Below are 19,483 nucleotides of genomic sequence, written 5' to 3'. Positions count from 1 at the left end.
GACAGACCCCCCAGGTGAAGGTCATTAGCATTTCAATGGTCTCTCTCTCTGCTTGTGCTGTCTCCACCCTTCCCCGAGTCACAGCCCTGGTAACTGAAAATGACTGGGGCTTTCTCCACTGAGCCAAAAAAGAAACAGATAGTCCCCTTCAGACCCAGTCCAAGGTGACCCTCCGGCTCTCCCAGGTCAGTTGTCACCCAAAGCCTCTGTCTGTTTTTTGGGGATGCCTACCTGTAGTGAGCAGTTCACACTCGCTACTTAAAACCCCGGTTGGAGCTCAGCTGAACTATATTCGCTTGCTGGGAGAGAGCTTCTCTCTGGCACCACGAGGCTTTGCACCTCGGGCTATGGGGGAGGAGTTCTCACGACTTGGATCCGCAGGTTTTACTTACAGGTTTTATGCTGTGTTCTCAGGCATTCCTCCCAATTCAGGTTGGTGTATGATGAGTGGATGGTCTTGTTTGTCCCCCCCCAGTTATTCTGGATTATTTGCTAGTTGTTTCTGTTTTTTTTGTAGTTGTTCCAGGGAGACTACTTAGCTTCCACTCCTCTCTATGCCGCCATCTTGCCCCACCCTATTTATTGCATTTTAATTATGTAGAGATGGTTAGAAAAGTTCCAGAACACAAATGCTACCCAGAGAAAGCAGCTATGGAGTAGGGATAAAGACAAACTTCATTTAGTTCACGGTTTGCCTTGGGCTGCCTTGGTTCTACTTTTTTTTTTTTTTTTTTTAACTGTTCTTTTGTTATTCTTTATTCTTTGTTCTCATTTTCTGCTACTGTCTCTGAAAAATATTTGCAGTTTGAAATTTTAATGTAAAATATGTTTCCTTTTTCAGAAAGAAAGAAAAATGCTTTATGTGCTAACAATAGCAGGTTAAAGCTATCTGTTAACAAAAATTGTTGGAAATTTTTTTGGTAGTACTACAGTCAGTATCAATCTTGGAATTGTTGCTTTTAGGCCAATTTTACATACTAAACATGCTCTCTATTTTCCTAAAAGCTGATGATATAAAGCCATGTCCACGATGCGCTGCTTATATAATAAAGATGAATGATGGAAGCTGCAATCACATGACATGTGCTGTTTGTGGTTGTGAGTTTTGTTGGTTGTGTATGAAAGAAATCTCAGATTTACATTATTTAAGGTAAGTTTATAGAAGAAGCTATTTATATCTAAATATAATTTTCTATTGTTAGACAAAGGGGCTTTTTTGGGGAAAAGTATTACCCTAAGGCATTTTTGAAGTTGGGATTTATAACTTACTTAAAGAGATCTGTTTTAATCTAGTTACATAAATTTAAAAGGAACCAAGTTACTGTGCTAGTTATTTGGGATTAATAACAGGTCAAAAATAGAAAATGGAAATTTCTTAATTTATTTTTGTTTTTATTAAGCTGTAAGGCTTATATTTAATGCCCCATGTAATTTATGCTAGGTCATAAGCAGTTCCATTTAGTTTTCTCATGTATAAGATTCCTTCATTTAGACCACAAAGTGAATTTATGGTAAAATCAGATAATTATATGCCTAAAACAGGTATAAAATAAACATTTAGATTTTTTCACTAATTTATTCTTCAAAAACAAGTTAAAGGTTTTGAGGGTAATGGAGGACTAGGCGTAAATTTTTAACATGAATCCCAGTTATCAGTTATCCCTTTAATATAATTTATGGTGGTTTCTACCTTAATTTTTTGGCTTTTGATTATGTAAAATTTCAAAGAAAGGAAAAAAATACCCTGACTCCTAAGTATGGAAGTCTTCTTTTAGAGTTGTTGCCTTAATATATATTATAATAATTTGTTGTCATGATGTTTTGCAGCAGTTATTTAATGTAATTTTTTTTACGTTAGTCCATCAGGATGTACTTTTTGGGGCAAGAAACCCTGGAGCCGAAAGAAGAAAATTTTGTGGCAGCTAGGAACACTTGTTGGTGCTCCTGTAGGAATTGCTTTAATAGCTGGCATTGCTATCCCTGCAATGATTATTGGCATTCCTGTATATGTGGGCCGGAAGGTAAAATACATAATTCCTTGTTGATTCATTATCTTATTCTAACTCTGTAAGTGCATCCCTTTAGGGTTGATGTGTTTTGTTTGTTTTTTTTAAGACAAATGTCATTTTTAGTTTATTCAGTATAAATCAGTTACCATTTTTTCATAGGATAGTAAGTTTTCAGTGTTTGGCAGGCTTATTTGTATGCATTAAAAAGTAGACCTTTAAAATTATCTGAATCTGAAAACTTTAATACATTTGCACTATAAACCAACTTTAAGCATAAAATATTGAAGTATACATACCTAACATTTATCTTATGGGCATATCCTTGTAAAGTCAGGTCTATAGGATCTTTTTAGTAAAGTTAATAGCTAAATAAAATTTATACCACATGCCCTCAGGCAAAGAATAATTTGCTAGTTCCTGAATTGTTTCCTACTTCAATCCAAAGCTCTTTTTCACTTGGGTTACTGCTATTAGTAGATATGCTGTTTTGCATATTCCAACATGTTTGTCAAAGTCCAAATACCAATAATTATTAATGATTACAACTGGCCTATACTCAATGATATATATATAATTCATTAGCTAAGTAAATAATTCTTTTTTGAATGACTATGGAAACAATTTATGTTATGATTAAGAAGTCTGCTGTCTAAATTAATATAATCTTGGAATTGAGAAGTGATTTTAGAAAGTATTTAATCTTAACATGCTACCTAACAGAAAAAAAGGATAGAAATAAAAAAATAGGTAACTAAACTTAATAGTATGGTAACTAAACCTCACTTATATGGTATATGTTTAATGTATTTTGACTAATTTTAACCAAACAGCAACCTTTCAAATAGGTGTTTTACTCTTGAATTCATGTATTGGACTATTGAGGCTTAGAAAAGTTCATGTGATTTATCTTCAATTATACAGAAAGAAGTTGAACTGGGATTTGAACTCAGATGCATGAATTCTTTGTATAAGACCCCTGGTAATTTCATTCTAGTCATTTGGGTACTTCCAATGATGGGGAAACCACTAAATCATGAGGCAGCTCATTCTATTGTCTGGAGAATTTTCTAACTGTTATAAAATTCTTATGTTGAGTCAGAAAATGCTTCCCTTTAAATAGTTTCCTTTAATTGTACTTGCGAATTTTAGGACCTCACTTAGAAGAAAGCTGATCCTCTGCCATATAACAGCCAATTTTTAAAAATTTCAACATATATTATTTTTATAATCAGAACAATACTAACATATTTTTTAAAAAATTACCTTTGGGACCAAGGATAGACATAGATATTTATGAGCCAAATGTTTATTTCAGAAAGGTTTAGGTAACTAAACTTAAACTTTCTAAAGTCCCAAATATAGTAGCAATCTGATTATAATAATTTTTTATGTAGCTATCTAAAACAAGATTTTGCTGAAAACAAAACTGTTTTTTCAGACACTTGAAGTAGAAGAGAGAGAGAGACTGGTGTAATGCACCTACCCACAAATAATTTATAGAGGAGAGATTATTTACCTCATTGTTCAAATCTTGGGTATAATTACAGGTCTCCTTTTTTTCAAACATGTACCCAGTTGCAAGTGAATGAATTGTTTTTCCATTGAAACAATCTTCTCAGTGGTATTTAGGGATCCACAACAGCCCAGGGAAACCTGTTATGTTGAGAAGTACCTAAAAGCTGAGCCTTTGTTTATAATGAAAATAGAAAATGTGGCAAAAATAGTAAAATGGAACAAATTAAGTTGAATAAAAAATTGTTGGAGGATGTGATTACTATTATTGAATATTGGTTCTTGAGGATGTAAAATTTTCTGGAAGATTCCATTCTGTGGGCAGCCTGCTTTTGTTAAGTCTGTCTCATCAGTTTGTCGCTTTGGCTCCTCTCTGGTTCAGTGTTGAATTTCCCAAGAATAGAAGTGGGGAGCAGCAGGAGTTAGTGATAGTACTGAGGGATAGTGAAAGGTATCTTAGGAAAGTCTGCCATCTCTGCCTGCTTGGAGTATTTAGGGAACTACAGAGGCTTGTTTACTGAGAACATATAGTCAATGTTGGGAAACAGAATTTTGACAAGGAAATATATGTTCCTTGTTCCCTTGCCTTTCTTAACCAACTTTTTCACTATTTAATATATCCTACACAGCTTATTGTACTTTACAGCCTTCAAAATAACAACATAACAACAGGTTGTTTTATTGAACCTCTTATAATGTTGTTTATATCAGGTATTTTATTTTAGAGACTACCTGTACTCTTTTGAGTCGGTGTTTTGAATCTGTCTTGCAATAAAGGAAAAAAATGTACTTTTAAAAACATTTTTAAGTACATTTTTTAGCCTTTGTAAACCAGGAGAACAAAGAGACCATACTATTTCCCAAAGTTCAGATAATATAATTCTTTGCAAGCTAATTTTATGGTGGTATTAAGTTAAAATACACCTGTACTGTACAAAGCTGCTGAATAGATCCAACTTCTGTCCTCTGGCAACCATTGTTTATTCTCTTTTTTTTCTCTCCACCCATATACTGTGAGCTATAAATGAGAATCATGATCCCAAGTTCTTCGATAATATTTTTCTTCACAAAAAGGGATCTGATATGTGAGAAACAGGCACTATTCCTAAAAAGGAATAAATGCTCACCCAATTGTGGAGAAGAAAAGAATTTATTCACGATCTTGCAGCCCTCCAACCAAAATGTGGGGGATTGGCGCACAGAACAATAGACCCAGCGATATTTATTCCCTATGCCTAACTTGCAAGTCCCTCCCCTGTTTCTCCAGTGGCTGGATACTTCAGAGGTTACATTCTATTGGACTGGCCTAACTAGCCTGTGCAAATTTGAAACATGCAGCCCGCCCAAATTGGAAACGTTTGAAAAAAGTCTGGAGCAAACTTGAAACATTTGAAACAAGTCTCCACCCCTCTTTCCTTTCTTCTTTAACTGCAAAGCCAGTCTGAGCTAGTTTGTTAACAACTAATGAAGCTATTTAGGAACTTCAGCACCTCCCCTCGCCCCCCCTCCCCCCTGTTTTCATCTTGCAAGGACAGTGGGTGGATAAACAGGAGGACTGCCCACCGATTATAGCTTGGCTTCTTGACCCTCTGCCATTCCCCTGAGCTACCCCCACCGTGTGTGAAAGCTAAACTTAATCTAATTTTCACAGATAGAAAAGTAATTCCAGTTAATGATGCTTGATTATAACGATTGCTTTTTAAGGTCAATTTTTAAAAAAGATTGTGGAATTCCTCTTTAGCTCTTTTTCATTTAAAGAATCTTAATTAGAAAGAAACCTGTGGAATGCTGAAAGTATCCTAGTGGCCAAACCTCCCAACTCACAACTATGTAGAAAATAATATTCTTAATTCCTTCTCCTTTACTCAACAGATATTTATATTTCTCCTGAATAAAAGTATAAATCTACTTTTACTCAAGACTGTTTTAAAAGTAAGCACAAAGTAAAGTTTATTAAGTCATTGTCTTTTTACAGAAATAAATTATTAATAAGCAAATTATTTGTGAGAATATGGTTTAAGAAATATAGGTTTACCTTGAATTAGGACGCTTAACTATAAAATTATGGAGAAATCACCCAATTTCTAACAACGGTAGGTCCATTTCATCTAAATAAAATATGTAATATGTTTTCTCTTTGATTTCTTACCCTCATTTTTATTTTTAATTCAAGATTCACAATCGATATGAAGGCAAGGATGTTTCAAAGCACAAACGGAATTTGGCCATAGCAGGTGGTGTAACATTGTCTGTAATCGTATCTCCAGTAGTAGCTGCAGTAACTGTAGGTAAGAAAAAACTTAACAGTATTAGCTACCTCACATTTTATAGAGTTAAACTTTTGTGAAAGGGTTTTTAAAACAAAGCATTATATTGTGGAAGATGAGAGGATTACTTAAAGTTTTATTTATTTAAGGTTAATTTAGGCTGAGCCTATAGAAAGACTCTCATTCAGTAACTGTTGGTTAAAAGTATTATTGTAGACTCACCAGCCTACTTTAGGGTTGTTGGTGAATTGTTAATGTCCGATTACCCCCACCATTCTCCCATACAGCTCTAAGCCCTGACACTTAAAAAAAACTTTGATCACTTATTTTTTTTGCCTTGAGTGTGTCACCTGAGAGACCAGGAGCCTTGAATTTGCTGTGTCCCCTAACAGCTAGGTAAATCCATTTTTATCCAGTGTTCTAGCCTTGTCTGCAGAATTTGAGCACTTTTCAAAAACTCTGTATCCCTTCTCTTGAAAAATTTTATAAAACTTATGTTTCTGTGATATATTTTCTTGTTTATAATAACTAATTTAATTCTCTTTTAGGTATTGGTGTTCCTATTATGTTAGCATATGTCTATGGCGTTGTTCCAATTTCTCTCTGTCGAAGTGGAGGTTGTGGAGTCTCAGCAGGCAATGGAAAAGGAGTCAGGATTGAATTTGATGATGAAAATGATATAAATGTTGGTGGACCTAACACAGCTGTAGGTAAGTCCTTTAAGCAAAGGAATAAAATGTGCTATTAATTTAAGGATGGTGGGGGAGGCTGTAGATAGCATGCAAGTTAGAATTTCCATTACCTTCCTCTTACAGCCTAATAATATTCAACCCAGAAGTACATCAGAGAAACAAACTGCCGAGGAAAGAGGTTTATGGATGAAAGAGCCTGAAATATATCTGGGTACCTAACCTCCAAAGGGAATGTAATGTCTTAGAAATCCTAAGCTTTTCATCTTAAATTTTGCCTAAAACATTACAGATCAGTCCAAAAAGAATATGAAGATGCATGTGTTTCATAAAAGAAGAAATACAAGTAGCCAATAAATAGAAACTATCATTAACCCAGTGTTATTCAAATAAATGTGGATTATTACAATAAATGGCAGAGATTAAGAATAAAAATACTTTACTGATGAGAATGTAAAGAAGTATGCCCTTTTAGTCTGCCAGTGAGAGTATTATTAGTAAACCTTTAAAAATGCACATTCTATATTCCAGAAATTCTTGTTATAGGAATTTATCTTAAAATAATCAGGTAAACGAGCAAAGATAAATGTCCAGTCTTTTACCTCCCATTCTGTTTTGAACTCCCTTGAAACAGATTTTTGTTCCTACCACTCCAGGGGTAGGAACTTTACCATTCCACCAAAGCAAAGTCACCAGTGACTTCTATATTACCAAATACAGTGGTCAGCTCTTGGACCTTACCTTAGTATAACATGGTAGGCCATGTCCTCCTTAAAACACTTTCTTCACTTGTCTTCTAGAAAACCACTGCTCATCTCTCTTATTTCACTCCCTTTCAGTGTTCTCTGGCTCATTTTCCTCTTCAGATCACTAAATGTTAGAATTTCCCAGGGCTTGATTTCAGACATTTCTCTTCCTTATCTATTCTTACTCCCTAAGGCATCTCATCTGTTAAATATTATATAGATGGACCTGTCCGAAATTTATATAGTCCAGAAGTCTCCCCTGAACTTCAAACTTTTATATATTTAACTCTCCTTTTCAATCTGCATTTGAATGTCTTAACAAGAATTTCAAGCTTAATTTGTCTACAGCTAAACTCTTCCCTCTCAAACCTATTCTTTCCTCAGTCATCGTCACTTCAGTAAGTAGCTTCTCCATTCTCCCTGTTGTTTGAGCCAGAAATCTTCACTTAATGATGACTTCCCTTCTCCCCCTCACAACTTACATTTGATCAGTCAGAAAATTCTGTTTTACTCATTTTTCATTATTTAGCCATAATCTAACTACTTCTCACACTCTTCACTGCCATTCCACTGGTCCAGGGTACTATTCTCTTTCCTGGTCTATTAGAATAGCCTCTTCACTGCTCTTTCATAATATATGCCATTGCACAGCCAAAGTGACAACTCTGAAACTTCTCAGACCATTTCTTTCCTATGTCATACTCAACACAGTGTACTGGGGTTAAAAATCCAGTGTTCTTATCATAGCCTTTAAGGTCCCATATGATCTGGCCCTGGTTATGTCTCTGAGTTCATTTCTTGTTACACTCCTTTTTTTATACCACCCCTCCTTGATGATTTTGAGGATGCCAAGCACTCTCCCACTTCTAGGCTTTTAAACTTTGCAGTTTTCCCTTCCTGAAATACTCTTTCCCTAGATAATTTCATGGCTCACTCCTTTACTTCCTTTGAGAGTGTTACCTTATCAGAGAGGCCTTCCCTGATCACACTACATCAAATAGCACACTCCTCATTACTTTAACTCCCTGTTGTAGTTTGCTAATGCTGCCAGAATTCACAACACCAGAAATGGATTGGCTTTTATAAAGGGGGTTTATTTGGTTACACAGTTACAGTCTGAAGGCCATAAAGTGTCCAAGGTAAGTCATCAACAGTTGGGTACCTTCGCTGGAGGATGGCCAGTGGTGTCCAGAAAGCCTCTGTTAGCTGGGAAGGCACGTGGCTGGCATCTCCTCCAGAGTTCTGGTTTCAAAATGGCTTTCTCCCAGGACGTTCATCTCTAGGCTGCAGTTCCTCAAAAATGTCATTCTTAGTTGCTCTTGGGGCATTTTTCGTCTTTAGGCTGCAGTTCCTCAAAAATGTCACTCTTAGTTGCTCTTGGGGCATTTTCCTCTCTTGGTTTCTCTGGAGCAAAAGTCTGCTTTCAGCAGCCATCTTCAAACTGTCTCTCAGCTGTAGCTACTCTCTCAGCTCCTGTGCATTCTTCAAAGTGTCCCTCTTGGCTATAGCAAGCTCACTCCTTCTGTCTGAGCTTATATACTGCTCCAATAATGAAGCCCACACTGAATGGGTGGGGCCATGCCTCCATGGAAATTATCTCATCAGAGTTATCACCTACAGTTGGGTGGGTCACATCTCCATGGAAACACTCAAAGGATTCCAATCTAATTAGCACTGATACATCTGCCCCACAAGATTGCATCAAAGAATATGGCTTTTTCTGGGGGACATAATACATTGAAACCGGCACACTCCCTTCTGTTTTATTTTTCTTCATAGCATTTGTCACCATTTGATTTTAATCGTTGCTCTCCACACCCCATTTTCCTCCTTCCGAACTAGAGTGTAAGGTTCTTGAGGGCAGGGTGTTTGTCCCTTTGTTTCAGTGTGTCCCCAGTGCTTAGAGCAGTGTTGGATATAAAGTACTCAAATATTAGAGCGAATAAATTAATCCTTCCAATGCAAAGCATGTGAAAAGTACACATAAGATTGGAATATAGTATTATCAGATCTTTTAATAGCTTGTAGACAATTGGAACTTTGGAATGTATCTCGAAATTAACTTTTGGCCCATTCTTATCAGCCTAGAGAATAAATGACACTCTTATTGAAAACTGTCACTTAATTTTCCTCCAAAGTCAGCTAAATTACTCAACAACTAGGTTCGTTAAAGAATTCTTAAATTTTCTGTATTGTTTGAAAAAATTAGTGACCATTTAAAATTGAGAGCCAGTCCATGCATGATTCAGCTCTACTCTGAGATATTTCCCTTTACTCTTACCCCATAGTTAAGTGTCCCTGACTCTAGACATCTTTTCTGTTCATGTGTATGTTTTGTACTTTATATAATAAATAATATGCCCTATCTGAAATCATGGAGGAATTTAAGAAGGGGGAAATTAACAATTTCATACTTGTTTCTTTAAATATTTGCATTTAGATACAACTTCAGTAGCAGAAGCAAGACACAACCCTAGCATAGGGGAGGGAAGTGTTGGTGGTCTGACGGGCAGTTTGAGTGCAAGTGGAAGCCACATGGATCGAATAGGAGCCATTCGAGACAACCTGAGTGAAACGGCTAGCACCATGGCACTAGCTGGAGCTAGTATAACAGGGAGTCTGTCAGGAAGTGCCATGGTAAACTGTTTTAACAGGTAAGAAACAGAAATGTGTTTTGTTTTTGCCTTCTGCTAATTACAAATTATTAGGTGAGGAGAATTTAGAACACAAATTGATGATTACATATAAACTTCCTAGGTCAGGGTTGAAAATAGTAATGTTAAAAATTGAAATTTTATTGGTAAATGGTAAGTAAAGAGGTATTTACTGATTTTAAATTTTCTGTCAAAATATCCACCTGCCATAAAAGCTACCTGTTTTTTTCATTGCACTTTTTGAATCATACATTATAAGTCAGTATTGGATCTGCTTCAGTGGATGCAGAAGAGGAGGCAAGGCTTAAGTCTGGACCTTAACTTTGGAGGTCCCATTAGCTTGATGTTAGGAAATGAGACATTGGCTAAGGCCTGGGGGAATGGGTGGAGTCAGGGCATCTGAGAATGCATAAACTGGGGCCAGGAGGTCTGCTTGGGTCCTTTTATGTGTTAATGGTTACTTCATTCTCAACAAGTGATTGACCCACAGCCATATGGATAAATGGGAGAAGTTAACACATTTTTATCTTCCTTTGTTTCCTCTTTGGTTCACTATTCTTTACTTCTGTTTATTAGCTTTCATTGTTATGTGGGTGTGTGTGTTTTAATGGAGAGGGAGAGTATGAATTAAAAGACTGAATCAATCATATCTTATTTGTTGGTAGTTTGCATTTAAACACAAATTCTTTTCTTAAGGTATAGTCATGTATATTATCTCTTAAGAGTCACATTTTTAAACAGGAGTTATATTAAATATAGATGCCTAGAATTTTTTGATTCATGATTCCGTCATATTTCCTAGTTGATGTATTCTCATTTTGTACTTTGCACTGAAACATGGCATGCAAAGTGCCACATCCTAAAAACAATGAATCATATATGTTAAAATTTTTTATGTGTTTTTGTGTTATTTGTTACTGCTTTACTTTGCAGATAGCTAATTTTTCCCATTCTATTTGGATGGCTGGTATTGTTCAGTGTGCTGTGATAGAGTATGAATAATCAAACAAGAGGAGACTTTTTGAAAAGTAATGTTTCTAGTTGTTTCTAAAATAGTTTCTTGCTACTAGGGTTCTTAACTGAATTATTTAAATATACATATATTGGTGGTGATACTATATATTATTTTGGTTTTTATCTGGTACTCCTCCCCTTTTCAAGGTTGGAAGTACAAGCAGATGTACAGAAAGAACGGTACAGTCTAAGTGGAGAGTCTGGCACAGTCAGCTTGGGAACAGTTAGTGATAATGCCAGCACCAAAGCAATGGCAGGATCCATTCTGAATTCCTACATCCCATTGGACAAGTAAGAAAATAATTGTTATAAAATCATGAGGATTTTTAAATTAATTTAAATAGAATTATCTTTGTCATTAGGCAAAATTATCAGTGAATAATGGTTACCAACTATTAAGTTCTCTGGGAAAAGAAAATGGTGAGAAATTGTGTTAAAAGATTGCCAAAGCTGGCAAAAACTTTTAATGATTTTAAATGTTGAAATTGGGATATTTTATATATCAATGATTGTAGAGTATATACAAATATTTTCCAATCATGGCAGAGCTTTTTACTTAGTAAAGAAGTAGTAGAAGATGAAACCAGCCTCGCTCCCCACCCCCAAATTAAAGTATTATAACAACTTGGATGAACATTGAAAACATTATGCCAAGTGAAAGAAGCCAGTCAAAAGACTACATATTGTAGTACGATTACATTTATGTGAAATGTCCAAAACAGGGGAATTCATAGAGACAGAAAGCAGATTAATAGTTGCCACAGGCTGGGGTGAGGGGAGAATGGTAACTGCTGATGGATATAAGGTTACTGTTGGGATTGAGGAAAATGTTCTGGGATTGGTGGTTATGGTTGCAGAATCCTGAATATACTAAAAATCACTGAATTGTGTAGCTTTAAATGGTGAATTTTATAGTATGTAAACTGTATCTCAATAAAGCTGTTATTAAAAAGAGCGAGGGTAACATAGTACCTGAAACAACATAAACAATAAATGCTGCTGCTACTGTCTAAAAAAAAAGTGCAGCATTAGAAAGAAAGGCTTCTTGTCTCAAGTTTTTTTAGTGCAGTTTATCCTAATTAATTTAGTGCAGTTTATCCTAATTTATCCTGCATTGAGTTCTAAGTCTTTATTTAGTCTTTTTGAATTTTTCAGACACCTTCCCCCCCCTTTGCTGTCATCTGAATAAAAATGAAAAGGAAGTCAGAAATTATATTTGTATTTTTTACTCTTATGTTTCAGAGAAGGCAACAGTATGGAGGTACAAGTAGATATTGAATCAAAGCCATCCAAATTCAGACACAATAGTGGAAGCAGTAGTGTGGACGATGGCAGCACCACACGAAATCATGCTGGTGTTTCATCTAGTGGCTTCCCTGAAGGTAAATCAAGTGCCACCAAGTGGTCCAAAGAAGCAACAGCAGGAAAAAAACCAAAAAGTGGTAAATTGAGGAAAAAGAGTAACATGAAGATAAATGAGACTAGAGAGGACATGGATGCACAGTTGTTAGAACAACAGAGTACGAACTCAAGTGAATTTGAGGCTCCATCCCTCAGTGATAGTATGCCATCTGTAGCAGATTCGCACTCAAGTCATTTTTCTGAATTTAGTTGTTCTGACCTAGAAAGCATGAAAACTTCTTGTAGTCATGGTTCCAGTGATTATCATGCCCGCTTTGCTACTGTTAGCATTCTTCCTGAGGTAGAAAATGACCGCCTGGAAAATTCCCCACATCAGGGTAGCATTTCCTTGCTTACCAAAACTGCTTCATGTTCAGAAGTTCCACAGTTGAATAATATTGCTGAAGAACATGGTAACCATGGAATAATACCTAATGTTGATTTATATTTTAGTGATGTACTAAAAGAAACAAATAACAACCATTTACATCAGACAGTGGAATTAAAAGTTGCAATTCAGACTGAAATTTAGGCCTATAAATGCTGCAAAAGAATTACCACTGAACAACCATGTTTGGAGCTGGTTGAACTACATGTGACTACTTTTAAGTTTCAAGTTACCCACAAAAGCCAGGTTTGATAATCATAATGCAGATATATTTTCTGTGTTCAGCAAAGCATTGTGTTTCATGTGGATCTTAATTACCAAACTATGAAATGAAGGCTTTATAAGTGCATTATTATAAGGATAATAAATCTTAAGAGCAAAGCATGTTTTGTGTGTTTGCCACAAAACACTGCTTAAGCACATACTGTTTATTTAGATAGAAATTTGGCTTAATTTATAACTGATATAAAATACTAATGCATTCTACAACATTCTTATGAAGAAAAAACTTGAGGCTTATGGGTAAGTGGTTAGTGACATTTTATTGAAACCACTAAGGGATACTATTTGAAAGAACCTTGCAAGGTTACTTTAATATATGATATCTTAAAACATTTCTGTTCATAACCGGGCATAAATTTCATTTCTTTCTTCATATGCAATGTGGATATATAAAGCTTAATGCAGCCCATTTGCTACCATTTGGATACTTAAACACGTTGAACAAGATTGTAGCAGTTTTTGCACAACTTTGACATAGATATACCTGGTACTCTATATAACTTGTATGTTGTTGATGTCGTCTTAGAAAAGAAGTGTAATGGTAGGTAATTAAATATACTGATAGCAACAAATAAGATATTTAACACTGCAAAATAAAATTCTGTTAGTTTATAAGTATTTTAAAAAGTCACCTTTCTTTTTACTAAGGGGAAGTTTGCACCCCAATGATTCTTGGTGCCTTTGGAATAGACTGGGTTTTAAGGACCTAGTCATTTGAGGATTTTGTTGTATTATTTTCCACAGTATCCTCTCTAGCCACCTTGGATTATGTAGAAAAATACAAGAAATAGATAACATGAATGTGATTAATAACAATGCTGAAAACGTATTAGCCTACCAAAGACACACTCAGGCGTTAGTGAATAACTTTACATAACCTCAGTTTTTAAACACTTGTGTATCTTCTCCAATCATAAAATCAGAGCATGGTGCAGTTTGTACAAGTTGGCTTTATTTCCTTTTGCTTTTGTTTATTGAAGATGTTTAGGTGACATAAGCAGAATTTGGCCAAAATACTGCCTATATTGTTAACTTCCTGTATAATTCACCTAAATGAAGCAGGTTAACCTCAATGATAGTAATTAAAATGTTCCATCTTATGTGTTTCTTTTGAGTATTGCCATTATGGTGCTACTGAGCGATTTCTTTTGACAAAAAGAAAAATGCCATGGGCTGCATGCTGCTTTCATCACTTTTCCTCACTAGGTCCATTAATATGCTTATAACACTAGTGCCAGTTATTTTATAATGCTTCTTATGGTATTTGTATATTTGTTTGCATTCCAATTCTATTCAATAATGAGTGTGTAAATTGCATATGTGAAATAAATGTAAATACTAATGTATTGCTGCTTTGGGTTTGTGCACAAGTGCTTTTATGAGAACAGAAATACTTATTTGCCCTGTGGTAGTATTCATAAATATTGCAAGCCATTAAGATGATTCTGCCTTCAGTCTCTCAGCCCAAAGGGAAGTATTTGCTGAACTTCTTAAACCTAGAAACAGATGTTAGAGAAACTATCCTTTCTTCATGTCTCATTTCTGCTTTCCTCCAGAAAGAAGCTGCTTTGTTCATCAACATAATTTTATTTTTCAAAATAAATTGGTTGGATTTAACTTAAAGAAATAGATCTATTGTTAAATTTTGAAAAGAGATCAGTACTGTAAATCCTCACCTTAACAGAAAAGTAAAAGATCTATTTTAAGAGATTATACTCAAGCAAAATTAGATTATGAAACCAGAACCATTTAAATTCAAGCTAGTAGAATTCAAGTGCTTTCTATAATGGCAGCCTCTCTACAATGCATAAATGGTTTACTGGTCTGTGGTTAACACTAAATGAAAATAATCTGTATGAATATGTTAACTGCCTTCTTGATGTTTCTGTAAAGACTGAGGAAAGCTAAATAATCTTAGGAGAAATACAGCCAAAATGGTGTCGTGTAGGAGGCCAGTGCCTTCAGTTCACTCCTGCCCTTCTTCTGGTTGTACCCCCAGTCAATGCCACCTCAGTCTCACTTTAGAAATGGTCTAAACCTTTTGACTGGCTTCCGAAGTTCTTTCTTCTCCTACAGGGCCTTCAACCTTGGAATAACTTTGGACCAAGCCAGATTTCCCTGGAACTCAACTCCAGGCTAGCCTCCAACAAGAGAAGACCTCAGGTTTCAAGTCAAACAAGGCTTCGCTCACCAAAATCTTTTTAGCCTTTGTACTTTGCTTTCTTTAAAGCCTGTAGAGGAAATTTCACATGGTAGTGAGAGAGAATACAAAAATTATAACAGTATACTCTACTGTTCATTGTATAAATTATCAATCTAACTGGATTCTCTTAAATGTACAAATTCCTATCTTTGGAGCACCGAAATTAGTTAGCTTTTTATATTGAGTTCACACTCAATCCATCATGCTTAACTTACTATTGCTGAAAATTGAGTTAATTTGTAAATATATGACTTTCTGTAGCATGTTGTCTAAAGATAAACTTAGATCATCAATGGATAAAGTATATTTATCGAAAATCATTAGCTCTGTTATTTCTTACATGAGATAAAACTGTCCCATAGTTTTGTCTTTTCATTCAAAGTCGTCATTTCATTTATTCCCATCATTATGAGATAAAGTATGACTTCAAGCCACTGTTTATGTACTGGGTGGTTTGAAATCTCAAAATGGTAGTCTGAATGAATTTGGAGAAAGAAGATTTGACTAACAGTACTGTGGTAAATTGAATTATGTATCCCAATTTAGACATGTTCTTAATCTGCATTCCTGTTGGTGTGAACCCATCGTGAATAGGATCTCTTGAAGATGTTATTTTTAGTTAAGTTGTGGCCAACTGAAGCAGGCTGGGCCTTAACCCAGATTACTGGAGTCTTTATAAGCAGAAGAAATTCAGTCAGAGAATGCCACAGGAAGGAGCCAGAAGTGAACAGAACCCAGAAGAGAAAGGAAGGGACATCACCAGGTGATGAGAGACAGGGATACAAGTCCAGGAACCCCAAGGATTACTGGCAACCAACACCAGAATGCTGCAGACTTTGGGAAGAAAGCACCACTTCACTGACACCTCAGTTTTGGACATGTAACCTCAATACTGTGAGCCAATAAATTCCTGTTGTTTAAGCCAACCCATTGTGTGGTATTGTTGTGGCAAATGGGCAAACCAAGACAAATACTCTCAATAGTGCCGGCAGTTAATACTATTTTCTAAAAGGCAAACAGTATTAATATTTATTGCTTTGGTAGTCATTGAACAGTGAAAGAGAGTTTGCAGGTTGTAAGTTTGATTCAGATCAAATTAGTTCACTCCATATGCCAACCAGCATTTTTATAATTTCTACCAATTTAGTCATTCAACAAAGTCATAAGCATTTCTAGGTACTGGGGATACAGCAGAGTACCAAATAAACAGAGTCTCTGGCTTTAAGTTGGGGCAGAGAGAGAAAAATAGTAACATATACATATAACTATAAAATAATACCAGATGATAGGTGCTGTAAAAAATACAGGGAGGGTGTAGAGTGACTTGTGGGTTGGATGGCAGTGCTGTTATATATCGGGCAAACAGGAAAGGTCTGTTAACTAGATGCATCTGTTCAAAGATCTAAAGGTAGTGAAGGAGAAACCCTGCACACGTATCTGGTGGATAAGCATTCCAGAAAGATCTTCCCCATGGTTAGTGGACAATTTAGACATCAATCCTTGAGATTTTAGTTTGAAATCTAGTAAGTCTCCCCCTTGTTTTTCTAGCACTGTATGTTTCCATAAATATTTAGAATAACCATGTCAAGTTCCACGAATTTTGATTGGGATTGCATTGACTCTAATTATCCCTATAGATTAGGTCTTTCACATCTTTTGTTAAATTTATTAACAGGTACTTTTTTTAAACCATTGTAATGTTATGTTTAAAAAAAAAATCATTTTCTGCTTGTGGCTAGTAGTATATAGATATACTTGATTTTTGTATAATGATTTTGTGTCTGGGGAATCTTACTCTCTTAATTCCAATAATTTATGCCTCAATTCTATGGGATTTCTATGTACGCAATAAGTGAATAACTTATTTTTATTTATTTAAAACTTTTTCAGTCAGACACTTTTAAGTACTTTTTAAATGTTAACTTACGCCTCAGAACAGCCCTGTGAAGGAGGTACTCTTACCCAATTTTATAGATGAAGAAACTGAGGCATGAAGATATTAAGTAATTTGCCCAAGGTTGCATAGCTGGTAAATGGCAGAGCCGGGTTTCAGACTGTTTTGTTTCTTCCTTCTCTGTGATCACACCATTTCTTTTTCTTGCTTGATTGCACTGGCTCAAATTTTTAATGTATGGTACTAGATAACAGTGATTATAGGAGACATTGTTGATTTGTTAGTAATCTCAAAGGGAATCCTTGCAATGTTTAACCATTAATTATATTTGCTGCAGATATATTTGTAGATACTCTTTATTAAGTTTAGTAAATTTCCTTGTAACTCCTAGTTTGCTAGGAGTTTTTACCTTGGAAAATATGTTGAATTTTATTGGCTGCTTTTGGGGTGGGAGGGGGACTCCATCATATAGTCATGATTTTCTCCTTTACTGTGTTAATTTGATTTTTCAAATGTTAACCTTGTGGGATAAATTTTAATATCAGGGTGTACACAGTTGGAATTATATCTTCCTTGAATGTTTGGTAGAAATTATTGTTAGGGCTGTTGTCTTGGCCTAAATTGTTTGTTTCTTAATATCACAGAGAATCAGAGTTTGTAAATAAATTGTTTTTCATCTATATAATGTGAACACATTCAGTAAGGAATGGCAAGCTCTTTCCTGTATAAGCATTTACTATCCTAGAATGTGTAGACTTTGCTGGCTAGCTGGTAACTAATAGTCCTGCTTTTATTATATTTATTAATCTTTTCAGCCTTTTAGCTAATATCAGTGGAACACCTATTTCTGCTACCTTTTGCCCTGAATGAAAGAGGAAGAACTTAGATATTTCACTATACCATGTGTACCAGGCACCTCCAAATTCTAAATTACAAATTCAAGATACTGGGAAAGCAGACATCTTAAACTATAGGCCTCTTTAGGGCAGTAACATTGTCTTTCCATTTATTTTTCCTGCAAATATGTACTTAATATATATTTTATATATGAAGAGGGAATTGAGGATAATCTTGCTTTGATGGGGCAGAAGTATAACTGAGCAAAGGGAATGAGGATGTTTGTGGACTTAGACCTCAAGAGTTGGTAAGTGATCACTTCATAACCCTGTGCACCGAAATAAGTTGTTTGAAACAAATGAGTGGCTGATAAGGCAGTCACTTTTAGCAAGGTTTTATACCAAATATGTAGTTTATAACTATTGTAGAATATGACCATTACCAGAATGTATTTGTTCATGGTTGGTAGAACCAGGGCATTTTGTTTGCTTATTTTGTATAAAGAAAATGTAATACTTTTTCAGTTAGATAAAAAAATCATTGTTGCCTTAGAGGTAATGTGTGAACTGATGTTTTGAGGCAATTAGTGTTGAAATTTTAAATGACATGTGCATTAAAAAATTTTTTTCCTATCTTTTCCTTTTTGCTTTGTCCCCCCCCCCCACATTATCTTCCCCAGTAACCAAAGCAAATAATCTAGTATGTATGATACCAAAGTTTTCTTCATGTTCATAGTCACACATAATGCATGTATGCATATATTATTGTCATTGATTAATCTCTTGATTTTTTTCAGTAATGTAGAAATCTAAGTCACCTGGTATAGCTCTAATTCATTCCTTCTAAAACCTGCATAAAAATTCTATGGTATTTGTTCCTGGTTTGCTAATGCTGCCAGAATGCAAAATACCAGAAATGGACTGGCTTTTATAAAGGGGGTTTATTTGGTTACACAATTATAGTCTTAAGGCCATAAAGTGTCCAAGGTAAGTCATCTACAATAGGGTGCCTTCACTGAAGGATGGCCAGTGGTGTCCAGAAAACCTGTGTTAGCTCAGTAGGCACATGGCTGGTGTCCAGTTGCTCTCAGGTGGCGTTTCAAAATGGCATTCTCCAAAATGTTGCTCTTGGGGCATTTTGTCCTCTCGCAGCTGTAGCTCCTCTTCAAAATGTCACTCTCGGATGCTCTGAGGTTATTCTGTCTGTGATCCAGTTAACACCCACCCTGAATGGACGGGGTAGCACCTCCATGGAAATTATCCACTCAAACATTTCACTCACAGTTGATTGAGTCATATCTCCATGGAGACACTCAATCAAAGGATTCCAGTCTAATCAACCCTAATACATCTGTCTGCACAAGATTGCATCAAAGAATATGGCTTTTGGTGGGACATAATACATCCAAACTAGCACAGTATTGATGTGCTCTAATTTATTCAAACATTCTCATATTGATGGCCATTCACTTGGTCAGGTTTTTGTTTTGCTTTGTTTTGTTCACTACAAAACATTTGCAAAAACAATCTCGTACATAATGCAAGAGCCTCATATGTAAGTCCTTATTTTGTGGTAGTTTTAATTATG

General features: G+C 35.5%; 1 protein-coding gene across 10 annotated transcripts in view; it reads left to right on the top strand.

Annotated features, from left to right (window-relative positions):
• Window positions 1-19,483, top strand: part of RNF19A (ring finger protein 19A, RBR E3 ubiquitin protein ligase) — a 157,616-nt gene that overhangs the window by 94,433 nt on the left and 43,700 nt on the right. For 7 of the 10 annotated variants that reach the window (XM_037802954.1, XM_037802948.1, XM_037802952.1 and 4 more), the window contains 7 exons: window positions 1,006-1,150; window positions 1,859-2,021; window positions 5,695-5,809; window positions 6,337-6,498; window positions 9,664-9,877; window positions 11,039-11,182; window positions 12,134-18,528. In XM_037802954.1, coding sequence (XP_037658882.1) covers window positions 1,006-1,150; window positions 1,859-2,021; window positions 5,695-5,809; window positions 6,337-6,498; window positions 9,664-9,877; window positions 11,039-11,182; window positions 12,134-12,824 — 1,634 coding nt within the window. In that variant the 3' untranslated portion in view covers window positions 12,825-18,528. Of the gene's footprint in view, window positions 1-1,005; window positions 1,151-1,858; window positions 2,022-5,694; window positions 5,810-6,336; window positions 6,499-9,663; window positions 9,878-11,038; window positions 11,183-12,133; window positions 18,529-19,483 lie in introns of those variants that run through there. The other 3 variants (XM_037802955.1, XM_037802956.1, XM_037802957.1) reach the window with 2 other exon arrangements.

Source organism: Choloepus didactylus, chromosome 14, assembly GCF_015220235.1.
Source record: "Choloepus didactylus isolate mChoDid1 chromosome 14, mChoDid1.pri, whole genome shotgun sequence".
NCBI classification, from domain to species: Eukaryota; Metazoa; Chordata; class Mammalia; order Pilosa; family Megalonychidae; genus Choloepus; species Choloepus didactylus.
The sequence above is the reverse complement of the archived record's forward strand: the minus strand, read 5'-3'. Positions and strand labels throughout refer to the sequence as shown.